Source organism: Syngnathoides biaculeatus, chromosome 10 (genome assembly GCF_019802595.1).
Source record: "Syngnathoides biaculeatus isolate LvHL_M chromosome 10, ASM1980259v1, whole genome shotgun sequence".
In the NCBI taxonomy this organism is placed as follows: domain Eukaryota; kingdom Metazoa; phylum Chordata; class Actinopteri; order Syngnathiformes; family Syngnathidae; genus Syngnathoides; species Syngnathoides biaculeatus.
Window position 1 is genome coordinate 20,326,093 of NC_084649.1, and position 24,230 is coordinate 20,350,322.

Consider the following 24,230-nt stretch of genomic DNA (forward strand, 5'->3'; position numbering starts at 1 on the left):
GTTTTTGAGCTAAGAGGTTTTTTTCTTCAAATTTGGTTTCGCATCAGGGACCAAAGACTGTCCAATCATGTCTCCAGAGTGGAGCCCACATCTAACAACAGAAGATTTACGGTATTTACAATTGTATCAACAGATCCAAAACACACATTCACGGTCTGGGTTTTCGGGTCATTTTACTTGAAGCATGTGTGAAAATTTGGTCAGATTCTTAATTGTATCACATTGGGAAGACTCCGATCCAGGACTTTGGCTGTTTCTGCGGCCCGGCGGATAGTTCACATGTTCCGCAGACCGTCACCGCTGGAATACCTTTTGAATGGAGCATCATGGAGGCGCGAATTACATTTGTATCCCAATATTCGTAGGGTTAAGCGGTGGAAAACTGCATCCTTTTAACGGCAGTGGTCTCCAAAGGTTTTTGGGGATGCCCCCTTTTTGGAGATGAAATTTTCAGCGCCCCTCCCAGTTTCAAATTTTGTCAGGGGACCTGAAACAGCCCCACTCCCACCACACTTCCGCTTGCAGACATTAGTCCTTGGGAATTGCACCCCCCCAGTTTGAAAACCCCAGTTCTACGGTATCGGGAAGTGTAGGAACTGACATTTTGGACTGTATCAGCAGTCTGTGGTGCATTACCACCAATTGCCGTTTAATAAAATTAATCAACTCACTTTGTAACGTCAGTAAATGCATCGTTAACATAAATAAAACTAACAGAAGTTCTAACAAAGATTAGATTCACACAGTCCACTCACAAAAACTAAGTTCCGCCCAGAAGCGCAGTATCCTGAACATTTTACGAGTAGTTTTTGTATACCTACGTATACAATTGTTGGGGTGAGCATTCCGACTGTACAAAAAGCTTCCTCTACCACTTGGGTTAACGTCCCGACTGGGAATTTGGAGGACCGCCGATTGATAACTACTGACTAAACCTTTCAACAAAAACCGCTCCAATGGTGCTGCCGAGTCCTCGTGGACACCGCCGAGCGCGGTGGTGTCCGCGTCGCTGCCAGTCCGCCGCCAGGCGTTCCCGTCATTCTATCACAGTGATGACCACGTGGTCGTCTTGTCCTTTCCACAGCATCTCGCCTTCGAAGTCGAGCATTTTGTGCTTGCGGCAGCGCAGCAGGATGCCGACCACTTTGTCCGAGATCTTCACGTAGCGGTCGAAGAGGCGGCCGAAGGTGACCGCGGTCCGGCCCTCGCGGTCCTGGAAGCCCATGTCCCGGATGATCCAAACCATCTCCTCCATCTCCCTGCGGATGTGCTTGTGCGCACGGTCGCCCCGCTCAGCCGTCTTGGAGCCCTCTTTGGGGCGACCGTAGCCGCTGTCGCCCTTGCGCAGGCGGAGGCTCATGGCGTAGTCGTAGTCAAAGTCCTCGCTGAAGGGGTTGAGTTTCTGGCCCTCGGTGTGCTGGTCCGACCACTGCTGCCAGTGACTCTTGATGTCGCCCATGGTGGCGATCTTAATCTGATGACGGGAAAACACGATCATGTCACGTTTATTGGTCAAGCCTGGCAAAACAACAAGTTCCAAGACCGCTCGTGTCCGAAATGGACACGTCTGTTTGGCGAGAGAGACCGAGGGGAAACTTAAAGGTCTAGTGTCATCCCTATAAACATTCTAAAATAGATATTGAAATGGAAAATACATATAAGATTATTCACTTCAATGTCTAAGAAATAAATATGATCTGATCCACTTCCGCGGCTGCAACCAGCTGGTGTGGCTCATTTTCAGCGCCGAGGTGGTTTTTCACGGAGCTGAGGTGGGGTTCTTTAGGGGGTTGTTCATAGCCGCCGCAGTATGCGATGAACGACACCATCGAGCCAGGGTGCTTTACTGCGTTGTCATCGCACACGGCAAAGTGAGGCGTTGTCGGCCGCGTTCTTCACAGCCGCCGCCGTCCGCGAGCCCGACGCGCAGCCTTCACCGAAGCCGTGACCGGCGGACGCGGCGCCTCAGCCGGTGTGGCTCATTTTTGACACCGAGGTGGCTTATCACAGAGCCGAGCTGGCCTGCTTTAGGCCGTTGTTCATGGCCGCCGCCGTCCGCGATGAACAACACCGTCGAGCCGAGGCGCTTTACGGCGTTGTCGTCACACACGGCTGAGATGGGCATTGTCCGCAGCATTGTTCAGCGCCGCCGCCGTCCGCGAGCCCGACCCGCAGCCTTCGCTGGCGAAGCGACGCAGCATCCTGACACCGTCCCACGCGCACATCGACACATTTCGTACGCGGATCTTTTCTTACGTTATGAGAGACGGATTAGATGGTTCGCCCCAAACTATTATTTTTTTTTAGTAGCTGTTTACACACCTACCTGTCATTTGGTACCCACGAAGCTCTGGTCCTTTGCACCCGTGCAATCCATTTTTCACGACGAAGCGGTTCTCTTTGAAACTTATGAAGGGTAAATCCATCCCCCGAAGTGTTCAAGCAATGTCCAGCAATGCAATGAGCCGGCATTTTGGCTAACACGGAGGAACAACGAGCTACCTTCCCGGAGGTAAAACTAATAGAAACAAACGAGTCCACTTGCGGGCGCCTCTGTCCTTTACATCACTTCCTGCTTCCTCTCGAAAACAAATCCCTTGAGAGGATTTTCATGGCGGGAGTTACAAAAAGCCATATTCGTCAAAATCGTGTTTTGTGGTGGAAAAAAAACACATGGGTTCGTGTCGGCTGCCGTTTTTTTCATTAATATACTAAAAATCATGCATTTCATGACAGTGGCACTTTAACTTCCATTCCGGCAGAGTCCGAGTTCTTCTGTAATTTGGAATTAGTGACGTCTTAATTGAAAGTGAACGTTTTGCACTTGTGTGTTAAGCAGCTGTCAGTCAAATCTGCCTTCACCTTGAGCCCGGTTTTACCCTCTGCTCCACCTGAATGTCACACTCTGGAACACTTTGTCCTCGAGCTTTATTTACATTTTACTCTTCTGCGAGGAGACGGCCGGCGGCTCGGCTCGCCTTTTATAGCACAACCCGACCCGCCCGCCTGCTCGGAGTCGGATTTCACCGACGGACGTCAGAGTGACGGCGGCATTTTGCCCAAGAATGAGTTTCTGCCCTTTGGGTGAAACCGAAGCGATCGACAAGCTATATGGACGGAACGCATCTATCTTCGTAGACATTAAAAATGCATTCCGAAGTGCTGCGTTGCTACAAGGTTGCGGTCCAAAGCCGCATTAAGGTTTTACATGACGTTGGTGAGTTCAACCTTCAAGGTATGTTTTCCTGCTACGTCACGCTATACTATAATTCTACAATGTCATGCTTTGACTTAATGCTACACCGTATCTATTATTACGATGTAGCCGCTACTTTGTTACGCTAGCTCAGCTACGTTTTCGCCCTGAAGGAGTTGTCCAAGCTAGCGCTAGAATGTAGCAATATGACAGAACATCCGGCTATGAAATCATCCCACTTCACGCTACGATGCGCCACGAGGTTAACCTACGACCTCAGGCTTCGACGTCACCTTACAACATCACAGATTTACAAATACTTGCCACTGTCATGGAACATACGAAGGAGGTCCAGGAGTGGCACGTCTCGGCGTTACGAGTCCACTCCCCGTCAGGTGGGATATGACGAAGGCGATTCGTGAGCGGTCCGTCGGGAAGGCGGAAGCCCGTAGCCCGACGTGGAGATCGCACTGAGCGAGGAAGGGTTTGATGTTCCCCGTGTCACCGGAAAAGGGTTCAAGTGTGTGGACCCCGAACCGCTGAAACTCCGCAACTGGCAGGGCAACCGGAGTGACCTGGACTGAGGTAGGAACTGCGGCGGGCGCCGCCGACGTGACGTTAGCGGCGCTAGCCTGAGGTGCCTGCCATGGCTCTAATCGGGCACAGATTTCGATAAGTCTCCTGCTCGGCCATGCATCTGCCCTGGAGCTGTAGAGAGCGGCGGATGGCTTCTGAGTCGTAACCAGAACTCTAGTGTGGACCCAAATGCACGACTCGGTAGACGGGGAGGCAGTTAAATGAAGGTCTTTATTGGTTCCAAGGTCGTAAGCCGGAGAGTCAGTCAGAGAGATTAGCAGCGTCAAGAGCATCAAGCTTACGGGGTTGGTCGGAGGACAGGCGGAGGTCGGTACACGGGGATTCAAGATCAGGAACAAGAAACCGTGGGAACGAAGCCTAGATGGCAACGATCTGGCAAAGCCAGACCGTCCGCCGGGTCCTATATATATACGAGGGTTAATTATCCCTGATGAGGCGCAGGTGTGCAGGGCTGGGACCGGCAGGACCATTACAGCCACAGCCACAACGTAACACTACGTGGTAATGCTACGACGTGACAATCGGACATCGTGATACGACATCATGCTACAATGCACCAGGATGTCAGGCTTCGATGTGAAGCTATGACATGCGTCACGCTACAACACTGGACCTGGCAACTCGTACGGTTTAGCCGTAGTTCCTACGGATTTTGTAGGTGAATCTTACGCACACGGCCGTATATCACAAATCATACGGACAGGACATCGAACATTCACAATATCTCGTTATGACATCGGGCTGTGCCGTAACACAACAACGTAATGCTAACAGCGTCACACGTCCTCGAAGTGTTAGTGTCATCTTTGCACTACCTTGGGCTTGTTGCTGACTTTTTTGCACTCGACGCCCGTCGGTTCCGTCTTGGCGTCCACGCCGTCTCCGGGTGCCACCTCGTCCCCCAAGCCGCTGTCCTCCGTGTCCAGGCTGCTGCTCCTGGAGCTCAGCTTCCTCTCCCGCAGCATCAACTTCTTGTCACGGACGACGCCGCCTCCGCCGCTTCCGTTCAACGCCCTCATGTGGCGCCTCCGGGTGGGCGACTCCTTTCCCAGGAAGGTCTTGCTTTCCTCGGGACCCGACTCCATTTTTCCACGGATGATGTTGACCAGTTCCCCGCCGCACTCGCTAAGTTTGGGTTGAACGGTTTTAGAGATGGAAACGCTCCGGATGGGATTGGCGTCAGGGGAGTCCTTTTCCTGGGATTTAGTAGCAACTTTGACCACATGGTGGCGCTCTTTTTTGTCGATCTGGCCCACAGAGCAGGGCATCCACCCGGCGGGGGCGGCGTCCTGCTTGTCGGTGTGCTCGTTGGCCCAACCTTGCCAGCTCTTGGCCAGACTGGCCACCATGGCGGCGCATCGGATTTTCCTCACGGCGGATTTTAGCTTCGGGCGTTCCGTTTGGGAAACGCTCATCGTGCCGGGTGGGGGTTACGGGGCCGCCCGAGCGCACTTCCCGATCTCTTGAGGATGTCGCGAGTCTCCCGCTTAAGATTCGATGATCCTTTCGGGTCAGCTTCTCGATCTTCCCGGGAACGTCGACAAGCCTTTTAGATTGTCGCTCGCTCGGTCAGTGGGTGAGACGCCCGCCGGGACGGGCCTTTAAGTACCGGTGCAGGGGGGGGGGGGGGGGGGGGGGCTCCATGTGAGATGTGAAATCTGGCCTCTGTACACAAACACACACACACACACTCTTTAATACACACCACACACAAACAACATGCACATGACAGACATACGTTTTAAACATTCACACAACAAATATACACACAAAATGCACAATGTACACACAGTAAAACTATACACACTATGAGATAGCACAAACATATATACACATTCACACACACACAGACTCAAATTACACAAACAAGGTCAACACGTGCGCACACCACAACACACAGCTGCACATCAGACACACAACAGACCCCACTCGTTCAACGATCTACACAAAACAAATACACGCGTGCACACTATACACACGACCACAGTACATGCGCACCTACACACATACATACTCTTTAATACACACCACACACAGACAACACAATGTCACATGCACACGACACAGAGACCCACTCACACAACAATTAAACACACAACATGCACACCGTACACACAGTGAGATAAAACACACACATATACGCAATTACACACACAGATTCAAATTACACAAACAAGGCCAACACGTCCGCACACCACAACACACGGCTGCACGTCACACACACAACAGACCCAACACATACAACGATCTACACACAACAAATACGCACATGCACACTATACACACACACACTTTAACACACGCTTTAATACACACCACACACAGACAACACAATGTCACATGCACACAACACAGGGACATACATTTTAAACACTCACACAACAAATAAACACACACCATGCACACCGTACACACAGTAAAACTACGCACACTGTGAGATAGCACAAACACGTATACACAATTACACTATTACACACACACAGATTTAAATTACACAAACAAGGCCAACACGTTCGCACACCGTAACGCACGGCTGCACGTCACACACACAACAGACCCCACACATACAACGTTCTACACAGAACAAATACGCACATGCACACTATACGCACAACCACAGAACATGCGCACGTACACACACACTTTAACACACACGCTTTAATACACACCACACACAGACAACACAATGTCACATGCACATAACAGAGGGACATACATTTTAAACACTCACAACAAATAAACACACAACATGCACAGCGTACACACAGTGAGACTACACACACTGTGAGATAAGCACACACACACACACACACAGATTCAAGTTACACAAACAAGGCCAACACATCCGCACACCACAACACACAGCGACAGATCACACACACAACAGACCCCACACATACAACGATCTACACAGAACAAATGCACACACACAACCACAGTACACGCACGTATGGACTCCTAAACACTGTGCAACACACGCACACAATTTGTGTATTTGCACGTGAGGTCACAGAGGATCTAAAAATGGCCGCCACCTGTCGATTGGATCCCACCGAGACAAATTCCACCGCTGAACAGCGTGTACGTGAATTTTCGGTTGTGCGACACGCACACCGGATTGGAGTGTGTGCACGAATGTGCGACCGTAACTATTATTGTCTGCTGACGGCATGAATGGAAAAGTGTCACGTTTTATATTTAGCCGTATGAGAACAATCTATATTACTGTACATACCCAAGGCGTGCATCTGAGTTTGCGCAAAATGACGCATGACGTGATGTCACTTCTAATCTTGCACAGGCTGAATTTATGATGCAATCTTACAAAATTAATGTTGTATTGTTGTAAATAGTTAAAATAATGCAACTTTAATTTGATAAGTTTGACATTTCCCCTAAAACAAACAAACAAACAAAAAAAAAACCACAAACTGAAGATTTTTCTGGAAAACAAAAATTCCATCCATCCATTTTCTTTTGTCGCTTATCCTCACAAGGGTCACGGGGCGTGCTGAAGCCTATCCCAGCTGTCAACGGGCAGGAAGAGGGTTACACCCTGAACCGGTCGCCGGCTAATCGCAGGGCACATGGAGATAGACGACAGTCGCACTCAAAATCACACCTATGGGCAATTTAGAGTGTCCAATTAATGTTGCAGGAGGAAACCGGAGCGCCCACCCGGATAAAACCCACGCAGGCACGGGGACAACGTGCAAACTCCACACAGGCGGGGCCGGGTTCGAACCCGGGTCCTCAGAATTGTGAGGCCAATGTTTTACCAGCTGCGATACTGTGCTGAAAACAAAATTAGAATAAATACTTTTTTTTTCTTCCTAAAACACAGTTGTAGAATGGCTTTTGTACTCATCTGGTCCCTCTGGAGGCTGTTTTCTGAAAGCTTGTGGTAAAAGTACGTCGAGTGATGGGCAAAAATCTTTTTTGCCGCGGACCTTGTCGTCGCCTTTTTCCGCCAACGGCAAAAGTGCCGGTGCTTGAGCACCACTCGGGTCTACGTGCGCACGCCCCCGCTAGTGAACGAGACCCCTCGATGGTTGAACTCCTCCACTTGGGGCAGGAACTCTTCCCCGACCTGAATTGGGGAATCCGTCCTTTTCTGACCGAGGACCACCTCTTCAGATTTGGAGGCGCTGATTTTCATCCGGGCCGCTTCACACTCGGCTGGGAACTCCTCCGACCAGAGTTGGAGCCAAAAGGAGTCCACCATCTGCAAAGATCCGCCAGAGACGCTCATACTGACGTCATCAGAACTGGACCACTTCATCGGGTGTGCCTCGGAACGCTGTCTGTAGAACAGAATCGGCGGCAGCCTTGGCAGAGTCCAACCCTCACTAGAAACGAGTCTACCATACTGTGGACCAAAAGTCTGAGACTGGTCGTATAGGGACAGTCAGGGGCTTCGGTACGCCATAGTCCCCAAGGACCACCCACAGGACTCCCTGATGGACACGGTCAAAACCCTTCCTCAAGTCCACAAAACACACGCAGACCGGTTGGGCGAGGACCGCGCCGAGGGTGTCGAGCTGGTTGGCTGCTCCACGGCCGGGCCCAAAACCGCATTCCTCCTCCTGAATCCGAGACTGCGCTTCCCTCCCTCCCTCTCCTAAATTTCACCTTTTCATTCTCGTCGGGATCGCAATTTTTGGCGTGCGTTTTAGGTCCCCCCCCCCCCAAAAAAAAAAAAAAAAATAAAAAATGGAGCATCGGATTCAAACATCCAACTGGGTCGGAGCCAGCCTCGCTCGCCTGCGCGTGTGATGCCAGATTGTTTTGCACAAACCCCCACCGCGCACACCAAAATAGATGGCGGGCAGACACGTGTTTGCGTGCTCCACTTTTTCTCTGTCTTGGCGCGCTAACTTCATTGCGGGGCCGCAAAAGAAGGACCAGCGTTCTTCCTTTTCGGGATTTTTGTGGCGCACGACACCTGTCGCGATTTCTCACCGTCGTTACGCTTGAGCTTCTTTTGCGAACGCTGCGCTTCTTTGTCGGGCTCGACCATAACACCTTGTCACTTGTATGATACAGTGAAGAAAATAAGTATTTGAACACCCTGCTATATTGCAAGTTCTCCCGCTTAGAAATCAAGGAGGGGTCGGAAATTTTCATCGTAGGTGCAAGTCCAATGTATATTTTCTTTCACGATTTATTTGTGTAATACAGCTGCAAATAAGTATTTGAACACCCAAGAAGACAAATGTTAATATTTGGTACAGTAGCCTCTGTTTGCAATTACAGAGGTCAAACGTTTCCTGTCGTTGTTCACCAGGTTTGCACACACTGCAGGAGAGATTTTGGCCCAGTCTTCCACACAGATCTTCTCTAGATCAGACTGGTTTCTGGGCTGTCGCTGAGAAACACGGAGTTTCAGCTCCCTCCAGAGATTTTCTATTGGGTTTGGGTCTGGAGACTGGCTAGGCCACGCCAGAACCTTAATTTGCTTCTTACGGAGCCACTCCCTGGTTTTCCTGGCTGTGGGCTTCGGGTCATTGTCGTGTTGAAAGACCCAGCCACGACCCATCTTCGATGCTCTGACTGAGGGAAAGTGGTCGTTCCCCAAAATCTCACAATACAAGGCCGCGATCATCCTCTCCTGAATACAGTGCAGTCGTCCTGTCCCATGTGCAGAAAAAACACCCCCAAAGCATGATGCTACCACCCCCATGATTCACAGTAGGGACGGTGTTCTTGGGATGGAACTCATCATTCGTCTTCCTCCAAACACGATTAGTGGAATTATGACCAAACAGTAAAATTTTGGTCCCATCTGACCACAAAACCTTCTCCCACGACTCCTCTGTATCATCAAAATGGTCATTGGCAAACTGGGAACCTTCCATGCCATGCATGATTCCAGTCACCTTGGAAACGGTGGTCCCAGCTCTTTTCAGGTCATTGACCAAGTCCTGTCGTGTAGTCCTGGGCTGATTCCTCACCTTTCGAAGGATCATCGAGACCCCTCGAGGTGACATCTTGCATGGGGCTCCACTACGATTAGCTTCTTCCATTTTCTAATAATTGCTTCATTAGTGGACCTTTTTCCACCAAGCTGCTTGGCAATTTCTTTGTAGCCCTTTCCAGCCGTGCGGAGTTGTACAATTTTGTCTCTGGTGTCTTTGGACAGCTCTTTGATCTTGGCCATGTTACAAGTTTGAGTCTTAGTGATTGTACGAGGTGGACAGGTGTATTTATGCAGCTAACGACCTCACACAGGTCCATCTGATTCAGGACCCCGTTGAGGGTCAGAATTCTAGCTGATAGACAGGTGTTCAAATACTTATTTGCAGCTGTATCACACAAATCATTTAAAAAAATCCTACATTGTGATTTCTGGATTTTTCTTTTTAGATGATCTCTCTCACAGTGGACACACACCTACGATGAAAATTTCAGACTCCTTGATGATTTCTAAGTGGGAGAACTTACAATATAGCGGGGTGTTCAAATACTTTTTTTCCTCACAGTAAGTCTTTTTTTTTTTAACACTTGTATAGTTTTGTCGCTGTTACACTTTACTGTCACTCTGGGCTTCCTTTCCTGGCTCTTGTGCTTCACATTACCACTTTTTTTTTTTTTTTTGCACTTTATCTTTTGCGTAGCGCACCAGTGTCCCACTTCCTGATCATTTGTTTTTTTTGGGGGGGGGGTTGCATAACGGTTCCGCACTTTTTTTTTAGTCACAGTGTCTTTTTTTGGATTCAAGGTAACACTCCAGCCCCGTTTGTCACTCGGCTTCTTTTTGTAGCTTTTATCGCCTGCTCCTGTGTCACATCACACAGATTTGTTGTTTTTTTTGCCGTTATAAGATTTCTTGTAAGCACCGCTTTCACGTATGGTCCTTTTTCAGGCTTTCGTCTAACGCCGAGACTGTCGCCTCATTCTCAGACGCAGTGAACGATCGCCGTTTTTACACCGCACGTGTCCAAACCCCCCCTGTGCAACAAATCGAATCATTGCGTACTGCGACAAGATCCCATATAACAACGCGACTTACGGTCACAAGTCAACCAAGCTTTATTCAACAAGTTTTAATTATGAACAAAATAATGGGAATATTTCTGAAGAAATGTCAATAGGTTTACTGCGGGGGTGTCAAACTCAAATTCACAGTGGGACAAAATTTGAATTTGAACAAATGAACCTTTTAACATGGAACCAAGCAAGTTTTGATTTAATGAATATTGAACAAGCAAGGCTTGTATAACTTAAAAGTACAGGTGTGCAAAATCAAGTTGCTAATAATACTACTACCAATAATAAATAATGGCATATTAAATAAAATTTAAATAAAAATGGAATGCCTCCTGTTTGCAGCCTTCTGAGATGTCAAAATTAGCTTCTTACATAAACTAATAAATTTGAACATAAAAAAAACCCCAAAACACATAACTATGAATAAGGTGTCACGGTGGATCAGCTGGTAAAGCGTTGCCCTCACAGTTCTGACGTCCCGGGTCCAATCCCGGACCCGCCTGTGTGGCGTTTGCGTGTTCTCCGGTTTGCTCCCACATTCCAAAAATATGGAACATTAATTGGACAGTCTAAATTGCCTCTAGGTGTGATTGTGAGTGCGACTGTTGTCTTTCTCCATGTACCCTGCGATTGGCTGACGACCAGTTCAGGGTGTACCCCGCCTCCTGCCCGTTGACAGCCGGGATTGGATCCAGCACGCCCCACGACCCTCGTGAGGATACGCGCCAAAGACAACGGCTGGATGGATTTCCTTTACCTTCTGGCTCCTTTCAGTCGTGTCCGTGTCCTTATATTTGTCCTGGTGTTGTTAATTTCATAGTGTCATCTAATATTGTAATCCCTGGTTCCTGATTTACTGGTCTGTCTTTTCCACATGTAAAGAGATATTCCGCCTCTCACCTGTCCCCCCCAAAAAAGTTCAATTTTCCGCCTTTCTTTTCGCCATTCCTTGGTAGGGTAAACTTGACTGCCTTCATCCCGCTGTGTGCTGCCATCTTGGGGTCAACGTCAGTCAATACAGCCCTAAAGATACACTATAAAGAAATCAAAAACACTAACGCAAAACCTATGTACATCCATCCATCCATCCATCCACTTTCTTCGCCGCTTATCCTCACAAGGGTCACGGGAGCGCTGAAGTCGATCCCGGCCGTTATCGGGCAGGAGGACACCGCGGATTTCGTTTCAATAAACGACGAGACGCATTTCGTCTTCTCTGGGGGGGGGTTAGCCATTTTGTAGGGAGGTTGATTCAACATCACTTCTTTCACAAACAGGATCCCTGAAACACACAAATGCAGTGTGATTAAAAAAAAACTTTAATAAACAAATACAATAGAATGAATCTGAATAAAATATCTAATCAATTGCAATTTTAATACATTTTTGAAATGGTAGAGAGACTTTATGGACAGCACTTGACCTTTAACACGAGTTGCCTTTTTATTCTACTGGTTTTATTGTTTTGATATTTTATGATTGAGATTGTTTTATAATATCACAGTGTGGCAGGGTTCTCTTCCAGCACAAAGCCAAGGTGGGGGGGGCTGAGCGTGGAATGGGTAATAACACTGCCGCCGGTCTGCTCTCCCTCCTGTACCACAAGAACCAGAACCAGTACGGGTGACTGGACCGGACTGAGACGGGAGGCTGTCGTAACGACAACATACTGGTACATATATTTAAAAAAAAAAAGCTGCACACCATTGTTCAAATGCCAAGTTTTATGACGCCCCCCCCCCAAAAAAAAACAATTTGAGACTTTTTTTCCACCGTTAATGTGAGCTATAAACTGTAAAATACATATTTTTTTTAATATTTCAGGGGTTTGATGAGATCATCCTTTTGCACAAGTGCACACCCCCACGTGGAAATTGAAATCTGGCCGCATCGATGGACGAGTAAACCCATCCCATTTAGAAGAGGCTGCGTAGCCTTTATTTAATCACTGAAGTTGCGTTATTTTTAAACGAATTAAAGTAACGACGCTAAATTATATTTTTGAACATTTAAATTTGCTCAGCACGACCAATAATAAAGAAAAAAAACATGCAAAAGCAAAACTAGCCAAAACTTAAAACAGGAAAATGCCACGTCACGTGCTCTCTTCACGTGGACGCCAACCGCGACAAGCTTTTTTTTTTTTTTCATTTTCTAAAGCGATAAGATCACTGAAGATCGACCGATTGATTAAAAGATTAAATCAAAAGAATTATGTTCTCATATTTTGAAACTAGTTATGTAGTGGGGGGTCACGTGATTCACTAACACCAATAAACTGTAAGGGCGCGTTTCCTTTCTGTTCTGTTGCATTACGCGATGTATGGTGATACATATATATATATATATATAAATATATATATAAAGAGACGACGTCAAGTATTTTCCCGCTAACTATGGAAGAGCCTGGAAGTACAAATGCAACACTCGGTGTCCTTAAAGCGACGCTGTTAAAATAATATATAATTCTATAATTAAAAAAAACTTAAATGAAGCATATTTGTCAAATTGGACTCACGAGCACGACAGTCTGACGTCCACCTCGAAGATGGAAAGTTCGAGAAGGAGTGGGCAATGCGGCTGATGCGCATGCGCACAATAGTCGACTCGTTTCCGGAAGAAGAGCTTCTCTTCCGTGATAAAAAACTAAATGTTTCCCCCTTCCAAATCAAATAAAACTGATAAACTTATAATTTAATTCCTTCCCACATTTAATCAGAACCTTGGTGGCGTGAAACGTGAAACTTTTTCTTTCTTTTTTTTTTTAAACAAACGAGGAATAGATTTTTCAATGACGTCGCCACAGTCTTTAGCCAATCGGATAAATTAACGACAAAAAAAACTTCACGCTTCACCTATCACCCGTGTTGTCTGACCTCTTTGCCACACAAGATGACGCGATTGGAAACCTAACCATAGATACATAAATCTCCATATGTCTCTTGGATTTCTGCCCGGGATATTATACCAACGTATTCCTTTAAATTTAATCGCCATCTTGATTAATTTTCTTTCCATCACCTCCAGTCATGACTTCAATGTCCTTTTTCATTTTACTGTTTCAAATGTAGTTATATTTTTATAATCCTTCATCCGCTTTTTTTAATTATTTTTTTAAGGATTTTTTTTTTAGCGTGATTGGATTTGATTTGACGGAGCTGGCAACCTCGTCGACGTCACATTGACGTAACGGCGACTCAAATCATGGCGGACGAAGTGGATCAGGTCTGTGGATTCATTCGCTATTTCTTTGTTTTTGCCCTCGAAGTGTTTTTAGACCCGTCATCACGTACACGACCTTTAAATACTGTTGTGGTGCCTTTGTTTGTCTCTCCTTGTGGCAGTTAATTGCAGCGGTTGTCCTCTTCTAGCCCAGCGACGGCGTCGTGAACGTTAGCTTAGCTACATGTTAGCATATCGAACTGTGGTCACGATCACATTTGGTATTCTTTTTTTTGTTCACAATTTCGAACGAACTGTGGAAATCACTCATTTAGATTTTTATATTCGCTTAACAAACGATAATGTTTTGTATTTTCTATCAATATAACGCTACCAAACAAAACAAGAACAGTATATGGAAACTGATGCATTGAATTAAGTGCAAAAGATAAGAGTCCACTACATCTGTGCCAGTCCAGTTGCCAAATACAAAAACCATTTTTAATATTAATTCTATATCAGCCTTTTGTCCACTCTGCTTAGCAACCGAGCACCAACACCGTAGAAGAACCGCTTGACCTGATCCGACTCAGTCTGGACGAGAGGATCTATGTCAAGATGAGGAACGACCGCGAGCTGAGAGGACGACTACATGTAAAACACACACACACAATATCGCGAGATGTTTAAATGCACGGAAAACACATTGTTGCACACTCACCATACATGCACACACACGCACACATGCATGCTTTTCAACACACCTCAAACTTGCACACGCTCATGCACAACTCAAGTACACACAGACTCACTTGGAAATAGATTACACTCATTTGACACACACAGAAAGTTGTCATACTCTCACACACACAAACACTTAATATCCATCCATCCATTTTCTTTGCCGCTTATCCTCACGAGGGTTGCGAGGAGTACTGGAGCCTATCCCACCTGTCATCGGGTACACCCTGAACTGGTTGCTAGCCAATTGCAGGGCACGTCGAGACAAACAGCCGCATTCACAATCACACCTTGGGTCAATTTAGAGTGTCCAATGAATGTTGCATGTTTTTGGGATGTGGGAGGAAACCGGAGTGCCCACCCGGAGAAAACCCACGCAGGCACGGGGAGAACATGCAAACTCCACACAGGCGGGTCCCGGATCGAACCTGGGACCTCAGAACTGTGAGGCCAACGCTTAAGCAGCTGAGCCACTGTGACCCCCTATTCATAGATATTATTATTTTACTTTTTTTTCAAATTTATTAGCCTGTGTAAGAAGGTAATTTTGACGGCTCAGAAAGGAGGCACTCAATTTTTACTTAAATTTTAATATTCCATCGATATGTTTGTATTATTATTACTACTATTGTTATTATTAGTAGTAGTATTAGCAACTCGATTTTGCGCACCCGTGCTTTCAAGTTATATAAGCCTTGCTTGTTCAATATTCATTGTTAAATCAAAACTAGCTCGGTTCCATGTTAAAAGGTTCATTTAAAATTTTGTCACAGGTGGGGCCGGGATCGAACCCGGCTCCTCAGAACTGTGAGGCCAACGCTTTACCAGCTGCTCCACCACACTTAATATCCACACCCTACAAACACAAATTCATGCACACAGACACCACTATATCCATACACATGCATAGATGGGCACACTCAAATCATATCTCATAGGCACGTAGACAACACACACACCGCCTTTGCGTGGGGTTCTGTGTCAATTGTTATGATGCCTCACGACAGGCATACGATCAGCACCTGAACATGATCCTGGGAGACGTGGAGGAGACGGTGACCACGGTGGAGATTGACGAGGAGACTTATGAAGAACTGTACAAGGTCTGCACATCACTCATACTTTGATATTACTGGCTAGTACATATGGATGGCTAGCGACGGTGGCTTGGCGGGTAGTTGTCTAGTTATGCATTCATCTAGAGAGGCCACTAGTTACAGTGTTTCATACTTGTCGTTTATTGTTAAACAGTTGTTGTCAGCGGTTCGAGGTACAGTGAATACTCGGTCCTCGAACTAATCGGTTTTCGAACGAAAACTGCGAGATTTTTTTGCTTATGTTTTTGAACGGAAATCTGTGCTCGAACGCCCCAGACAAAACCCGGAAATAACAACGCGTGCGGCCCGACCGGCTAACCCACGGCACGCTTTGTTGTGAATTCCCACACATCCGAAAAAAAAAACAAACCCAGAAATAATATAACACACGCGGCCGGATCAGCTGACCCACGACGCGCTTTATTGTGAATTCGAACGCACTGCAAAAAAAACCCGGAAAAGACATAACACGCGCGCCCTGACCAGGTGAACCACTACGTGCGTTGTTATATATAACGCCGCTGTTTTTTTCCTTACTATTGACCCCCAATCATGGCGCCAAAGAAGTGAGACTAGATAAGTTCTTTGGGAAAAGAAAAGAACTTCCAGGGGGGAAAGTCACCCCCACCCAAGAGATTTGATACAGTAGTTGAACGTTAATAATGCTCTGTTCCATTAGCATTTCTGCATTTTTGTTTCAAAGATTTCGTTAACTCGAGTTACCAGTTAATGTTTTTGTATGTTACTTTTTGTAAAAATATATTTTTTTCCCCTCATTATTGCTTGTTTGAAGTTATTCTGCACTTTTGTTAATACAAAATAATTTACAAGGCTGGGGGCCGAGTCGCTACAGATATGGCAATGCACTCCCAGCCTCGCCTACTCTATTACTAAAGCAGACATTTTAAGCAAAAAATAAACATATTTCTTAAATTATTTTATTATATAAAATATTGAAATTATACATGTATTTCTACTTTGCGGTTTATGATCAGGAAAAGCTAAGAAAAATATTTTAAATGCCAATTTTTTTGGGGGGGCTTGGAACGCAATATTTCTTTTTCCATGGATCTTAATGGGATATATCGATTCGGTTTTCGAACAAATCACTTCTCGAACCACCTTCTGGAATGGATTGTGGTTGAGAACCGAGGTTGTGCTGTACACTATAAATTGAATCAATTTATCATTTTTTTGTGCATTTCCTTTGCTTGTTTTTACAGTCAACCAAGAGGAACATCCCCATGCTGTTTGTCAGAGGTGACGGCGTCGTTCTCGTAGCTCCGCCCCTACGGGTGGGTTGAGCACAGGTGGCCTTAAAAATGTTTTTTGAGTTCTTTTGCTGTTTTTTTTTTTTTTTTTTTTTTTTTTATCTTCGGGGGGTTGTTCAATAGTCAATTTTTGTTATGAATACATGTTTTTGTCTTAATGCCACCCCCCGAAAAAAGAAAATAACCTTGACTGAGTTATTCTCGAGCTGTTTTCAAATAAACACATTTCTTGATTACAAACATGGCTCATGTTCACGTGGTAAATATGAAGAGTATACGTTTTTGGTTTTTTTTTTTTTGGTGGGGGGGGGGGGCGGTATTTAGTCGGCCACCAATTGTAGAAGTTGTCTCTCTTCCAATTATGAGAGAGGCCTGTAATTTTCAATACCGGTATACCTCACGGTGGAGGAGCTGGTAAAGCGCTTGCCTCACAGTTTTCTGAGGACCTGTGTTCGATCCCGGCCAAGCCTGTGTGGAGTTTGTATGTTCTCCCCGTGCCTGCGTGGGTTTTCTCCGGGTGGGCACTCCGGTTTCCTCCCACATCCCCAAAACATGCAACATCAATTGGACACTCTAAATTGCCCATAGGTGTGATTGCGAGTGCGGCTGTTTGTCTCGATGTGCCCTGCGATTGGCTGGCAACCAGTTCTGGGTGTACCCCACCTCCTGCCCGTCGACAGCGACATCGTGAGGATCAGCGGCAAAGAAAATGGATGGATGTAAGTATTAAATTGCGTGACACCGACGTGCTACTCAGTACAGTAACTTTATTCTAGTGTTGTGCTTCAACCACTTGATGGCGCCACATACCCTCTTATGGCGTTTGGTGGGTCAAAGATTGGTATGAAGGTAGTTGTTAGTAGGAATTAGTTGCCCACTACACATGTGGATAAGGAGCAAGGTTTGCTGGTAGGAAGGAAGTTGTAGGTAGCTACAATAGCGTCGTAGGTAGGGCGGAAGAATGGACGCTACAGTGTGGACAGTTAAAATTCAAAATGTCTCCATTTATCGGTCTTGATATGAGGTTGGCTCTTCATCTAAATCGCAATAAGAAAGCAGTCTGCTTAAACTTATAACAAATTTATATTTTCACATTTTGAACTTATAAACATTCACAGGACAGGGAAGAAAAATTAAAGCAAACTTATTTGTGTAGCACCTTTCTAACACAAGGTAACTCAATGTGCTTTACATGATTAAATGCAAAGAAATAAAACATTTAAATGAGAGATAAACTGGTTTCTAGTCTCTTCCCACATCGCAAAATCGTGACATTAATTGGACACCCTAAATTGCCCCAAGGTTTGATTGTTCGTTGAGGTGTTTTCTGTCTCAATGTGCCCTGCGATTGCCCGGCAACCAGTCCAGGGTGCACCCCGCCACTGGCCCGATGACAGCTGGGATGTGCTCCAGCACTCCCCGTGACCCTTGTGAGGATAAGCGGCTAAGAAAATGGATGGATGGATTCTAAAGCTGACTGGAAGCCAGTGTAAAGAAATGGAGTTATATGCTCTGATGTCTTTGTTCTGATCAGAACCTTCGCTGCGGCCTTCTGCATAAGCTGTACCCAGTCAGAAGACCATTAAAATAGTCAAGTCTACTTGAGACAGAAGTAGTAGGGAGTGATTAATCATTTTCGCTATGGATCAGAGTCAGGTGTGATCCCACCGAGAGAGTCGAATCAAAGAGACAGAATTGGAGGTGTGGTTTAAAGCTGCTCCGGCCACTGGAAAATGCACACCAAGTTTGAATTGTCTCTCGTCTAGAAGCATTTCCGGACGTGTACCATCCCTTGCGAAAAAGAGCTCTCAAAAGATTGAGAATTGTTGAATTGTGTAAAACTAGAAAAGGTTACAAAAGTATCTTTAAAGTTCTTGTTCATGAGTCCATGGTTAGACAAATTGTCTCTAAATGGAGAAAGTTCAGGATTGCTGCTGCTCTTCCGAGGAGTGGCCATCCTGTAGGGATGGCTGCAAAAACACAGCGCAGAATCCTCCAAGGTAAAAAAAAAAACAGAAAAACATTTTGAGCAATTTATCCAGAAATTTGAGTAATTCCAAATCATTCATGTACTTTTTCCCCCTATTGCAGTGGACCTTTCCGACTGGCCATCTTAAGCTCCGCCCCCTTAGCTACAGTTGCCAAGTCCCACAAGCTTCCAAAATGGCGACTGAACAGAACAGGTTTGAAGTCGATTCTCTACCGCGTATTCCAGATAATATTGCGGTATGTTTTTTTTTTTTTTTTTTTTTTTTTGCCAAATGTCTCAGACTTGTCCAAGGGAGTTCTACGGAGAGGTCTCAAGTATTTCACGCAAGGATATGTACACGGAATTAAGATTTTGGACGGAGGAGGACTCAATGTCAGAGTGACGGCGAAACGTTGGCGATTGATGCAAAATATGTTCGACGCCTCACAAACTTTATATTGAAATCCAACAGGATAAAAAGGTGGAATCGTACTGCGCATGTAAAGCAGGGTGAGTACTTTTTGCTTGGAAAGATCACAAGTAATATCATTGTAGTCTTTATAAGTGAGTGGGTGTATTTATTTGACTTGGCTCATAATCGAAGCCAGTGATCTGTCCTAAAAGTATGATGCGATACAAACTGGCAAATAGACATTTCTCTTGCATGACATGGCGCATTTACACATCCCTAACCCGACTCTTCGGCATAAAACGTGACACACTTCATTCGGCAGGTCAGTGATACGCTAACAAAGTGAAAGTTGTTCTCCCGCAATGTAATAAGCACTGATAATAATCCAATCGAACTCCGAGACGATACTTCTCCCTCACTTACCTTTGAACATACAGCCTTGTGTTTGTCGATATTGTCCGCAGTAAGTTGTACGTGCGCTCTTCCGCGAGCCTTAATCCGTCGTAGACACTTCGTCAACTGTGTTTTAGTCTTTGGAAAATGAATCAACCCAGCAGGATATCTTCATCAGAATTACACGTTCCCAAAGCGCATCTGAGAACCATTTCCTTTGTAGCATTAACTTTTCCAAGCGCACGCTATTGACCACCAGCATTAGTTGTGGGACAATCCGGCGAGAGGGGCGTGGCAAGCCAGGGGTTAAAGACAATGCGGCTATCTGATTGGCTATTATTGTGCGAGTGATTGACAGGTCAGAAAGTTCCATCGGGTTTGTACTTAGAGAGGTAGATGGGTATCAAGGTAGGTAGCTGGGTAGTTGGGCGGGGATGCTAAAAGTCGATTACAGTGAGATGGTTGAGGTGCCCGAGAATAGGAATCGGTAGCTCCAGTTGGCACAGATGCTACCAGGCGACAACGAGTCGACGGGGCGAGAAATAAAGCAAAGCAAAGGCTGCAATTTGTCCTTGAATGAGAGCTCATAAACACGTGGGTCATGCACACGCCCGATCTGCCGGGCTACCTTCACCACCACGTCCGCATTCGCAGTCCCCCAGCTGTCGCTCCAGACGTTGAACTTGAGTTCTCAGAAATTTACATACACTGCGTAAAACACGTTATTTCCGTCTCGATATCTGAAGTCACATTAGACTAAATCTCTCCTGTTTCAGGTCAGTCAGGATCAGCAAAATGAGAGCATTTTGTCAAATGCCACAATAATGAGACAATTTCTTAGAGAATTTTGTATTTTCTTTGTGGTCAAAAATTTACATACGCGAAAAGTACAATGTTTTTATTGAAAATGGGGAAGTCCAGAGGATGAGGTCATGGCTTTGGAAGCTTCTGATAGGTTAACCCAGCGAGTCTCGATTATTTTCTGTTACGCCCCCCCCCCCCCCCCCCAGCAAGAAGAAAACAATTCGCGCCCCCCACTCTCCATTGCGACTATAAATATCATTTGTCTATAAAATTGTTATAAGTACAGCTCTGAGTAACATTGTATCCTTATTAACAGCAAAGAAAACAAACGAAAAAAAAATAGAAGTATAGTTCAACTTACAACAAAGAATAACTTTATTAACATAGTTTTTAAAGCGTATCAATTTGCCTGAAAGAAAAAAAATTCTCATTTTAACCGTTAACATTTTTGACCGACTTACTGCCGCATTTGATAGTGAAAAATAAAATCACATAAAATCAATAACTTCAAATCCAGTTCAGGAAAATTAGAAAACTTACTGCACCATTTGATAGTGGAAAATAAAATTACATAAAATCAATAACTTCAAATCCAGTTCAGCAAAATTAAATAAGGACCTCAATATATAAAACACTAACTTACAAAACAAAAATGAATAAATTTGGTATGTTTTTTTGTTTTGTTTGTTTTTTTGTTTTTGCACTGAAGTAACTTTCATAATGCGGGATGATTGTTGGCAATATTTGGCACGTTTTTGCTGAAAAAAAATCTAGCAACTCATCAGCAATATCTTTTAAGTGGCGCATGAATTTATTTGGCTTCACGTTGTCCGCTGCTAACATTTTTAAACACACTTTTCCACGTCTCCTAAAAAAAAAACAACGCCGTAGCGCTAATACTCCCTGTGCACACTCTGACAATGAGAGCGCCACTGCCAACTACTGTATTGGATGTGCAATTATACTTTCTTTTAGTATGGTTACAAAAATAGTAATAATAAATGTTCCCCAGGGGGTCGCCCCACTATTTGAGAAGCACTGCCCTAACCCAAACCTCAACCACTCCCCCAAAACCTTAACCATAACCATAAATGCTAACTCCCTAACCGTTACCCTCGTCGTTAAACATTCCAATCCTAACCCACCAACAGTTCCTCAGGTGTGTGATGATATGCTAACTGCTAATCACCTTTGAATAGTTTTATATATCTGACTTGAATACTGTCTGTCATGTTAATCTCACTTTAATGATTGTACGCTAATCAAGATTCACCTTTCAACAGTTTTATATAAGTTACAAAATGAGGGTGTCGGCGGGGACGCTAGCGGTGGGACGCAAACTCCTCAAGACAGCAGGCGCACGTCGTCTGCATGCTAAGATAATCATGTCATGCTAAGCTAATCTTAAAGCCCAACATTCAAAAATAGATATTGTATTGAAAAATACATATAACATTATTCACTTCAATGTCCATACGAAAAAATAAATATGAGTGGAGAGCGCGTCATCCATGCGCAAAGTTACGGAAGTCTCATTCGACATCCAAGTGGTCGCCATATTGGCTGCAGTTACTGCCCGTGACATCACCCCGGACATTCGCCATTGAAAACACGCTGTGGCCCCAACTATGGGAGACGAACACGCCCCTTCAGACACCGAAGCTCTTTTCGAAGAAGAGAACATCTCACAATCGAGTGAAGTGTAGGGGGCAATATTACCCTATTGTTTCGAGCCATATTTAGATGATATGCGGATTACTTCTAACAACAGACTCCCAGACAGTATGGATGAGCCAGCCCAGCCGAAGCTGTGCTCGTCTGCGAGGCACGGCCTGGCCGCCGGCTCGTCTGTCCATCTACTGAGACACGGAAGCTCTTTTCAAAGAAGAGAACATCTCACAATCGAGTGAAGTGTCCGGGGCAATAGTTCCCTATTGTTTCGAGCTATATTTAGATAACATGCGGATCACTTCTAACTAACAACAGACTCCCAGACCGTATGTATGAGCCAGCCCGGCCAAGCCGTGCTCATCTGCGAGACACGACGCGGCAGCCTTCGCCGGCGAGCCTAAGGCGTAATACGTCCGACCCGCACATCGACACATTTAGCACCCCTGTTATACATACGCGGATCTTTTGTTACATTATGAGAGACGGATTACGTGGTCCCCCCCTTCCCCCCCAAACTATTATTTTTTTTTTGTAGCTGTATGCACACCTACCTGTCATTTTGAATCTCCTTTGCTTGCGTGCAATCCATTTTTCACGACGAACCAGGCCTCTTGGAAACTTATGAAGGGTAAATCCATCCTCCCGAGTGTTCGAGCAATATCCAACAATGCAACGAGCCGGCGTTTTGGCTAACACGAAGGAACAACGAGCTACCTTCCTGGAGTCAAAACTAATAGAAACAAACAAGTCCACTTGAGGGCGGTCCTGCCATGTACGTCACTTCCTGCTTCTTGTCGAAAACAAATTCCTCGAGAGGATTTTTATGGTGGGAGTTACAAAAAGCCGTATACGTCAAAATCATGTTTTGTGGTGAAAAGTCGGATGGGTCCTTGCCGGCTGCCATTTTTTCCATTAATAACATACTAAAAATCATCCATTTCGTGACACTTGACTTTTAATGTTGGACTTAAGAAGTACGTTATCTGTGGTCATATTTTTTTCGTCACTTCTTTTATATGGTACACTAACAGCTAATAACTTTTAAATTGTTTTAATAAGCATCTATCTATTGACGAAGAATGCGTGATGCCTTTCCCAGCACTTTGCTGCTGATATGCTAACCGCTAAACTCCTTTGAACGGTTTTATCATTAATGTGAGGCAAATTTGCTTCCGTTTGGCAGTAGACCACGACTTGACGTTTTTGTTGGCACGGACACATCACAGGAAATGACATATGATGTAACAACATTCCTATATTCGTCCAGGCTGCTAGCAGAATTTTCAAAGCTAGCCGAACCGGCTTTGAAGTTCTATTTTTGCCTCGTTGGTGCACTTTTTCCACTGATTTGACCGAAGGCTTCACACACTTAAGTTCTTGCTTGTATGTTGGTATTAAGTAGATTAAGCGGTGATCAGAGGAGCCTGGTGCAGCGCGGGGAATGGCACGATACGAGTTTTTTTTACTGTGGTGTACAAATAACCTAAAGTGTTAACTTTCCCTAGTAGGACAGTCTGTGCTGCTTGTGCAGTATTTAAGGAGTTCGTGGTTAAGTTAGATTTGTTAAAATCTCTTAGAATAATGAGGGCTGAGTCGTTTTTTTTAACAGTGTACGTAAACGTCTGGCTTCAACTGTAAGTAGGTACACAGGAAAAACACGTCTGTACTGTAGATAGGAAGGTTGCTACGTGGCGGGATCAGCAGAAAGGAAGGTAGACTAGAAGACGGTTAACCGTGTGGATTGGTGTGTAGCTTGCGATATCGGTGTGTAGGTTGGTGACTACTTGGGTTGGTCGGTAGCTCGGTTAGTCAGAAGGTAGAGCCTCGTTTTCAGTGATTTAAACAGGAGCAGGAACAGGTGTTAGCTTCTATTTAGCAACTAGCATCTAGCTCATCCTTTGAAGTGTACAGCAGACAAAAGAAAAAT

General features: G+C 45.3%; 2 protein-coding genes across 2 annotated transcripts; one reads left to right on the forward strand and one right to left on the reverse strand.

Moving 5' to 3' along the window:
• Positions 1-849: 849 nt before the first annotated feature.
• abraa (actin binding Rho activating protein a) lies at positions 850-8,045 on the reverse strand. The gene is given in 4 exon segments (XM_061832321.1): positions 850-1,474; positions 4,609-5,280; positions 5,282-5,357; positions 7,807-8,045. Coding segments are annotated over 4 exon segments (1,425 nt in total). The 3' UTR covers positions 850-1,036.
• Positions 8,046-13,832: 5,787 nt separating this feature from the next.
• Positions 13,833-17,294, forward strand: lsm3 (LSM3 homolog, U6 small nuclear RNA and mRNA degradation associated). The gene is made up of 4 exons (XM_061833622.1): positions 13,833-14,008; positions 14,489-14,599; positions 15,694-15,789; positions 17,007-17,294. Exons 1-4 carry the CDS (start codon positions 13,988-13,990, stop codon positions 17,085-17,087), a joined length of 309 nt encoding a protein of 102 aa, XP_061689606.1. The 5' UTR covers positions 13,833-13,987; the 3' UTR covers positions 17,088-17,294.
• Positions 17,295-24,230: the final 6,936 nt, after the last annotated feature.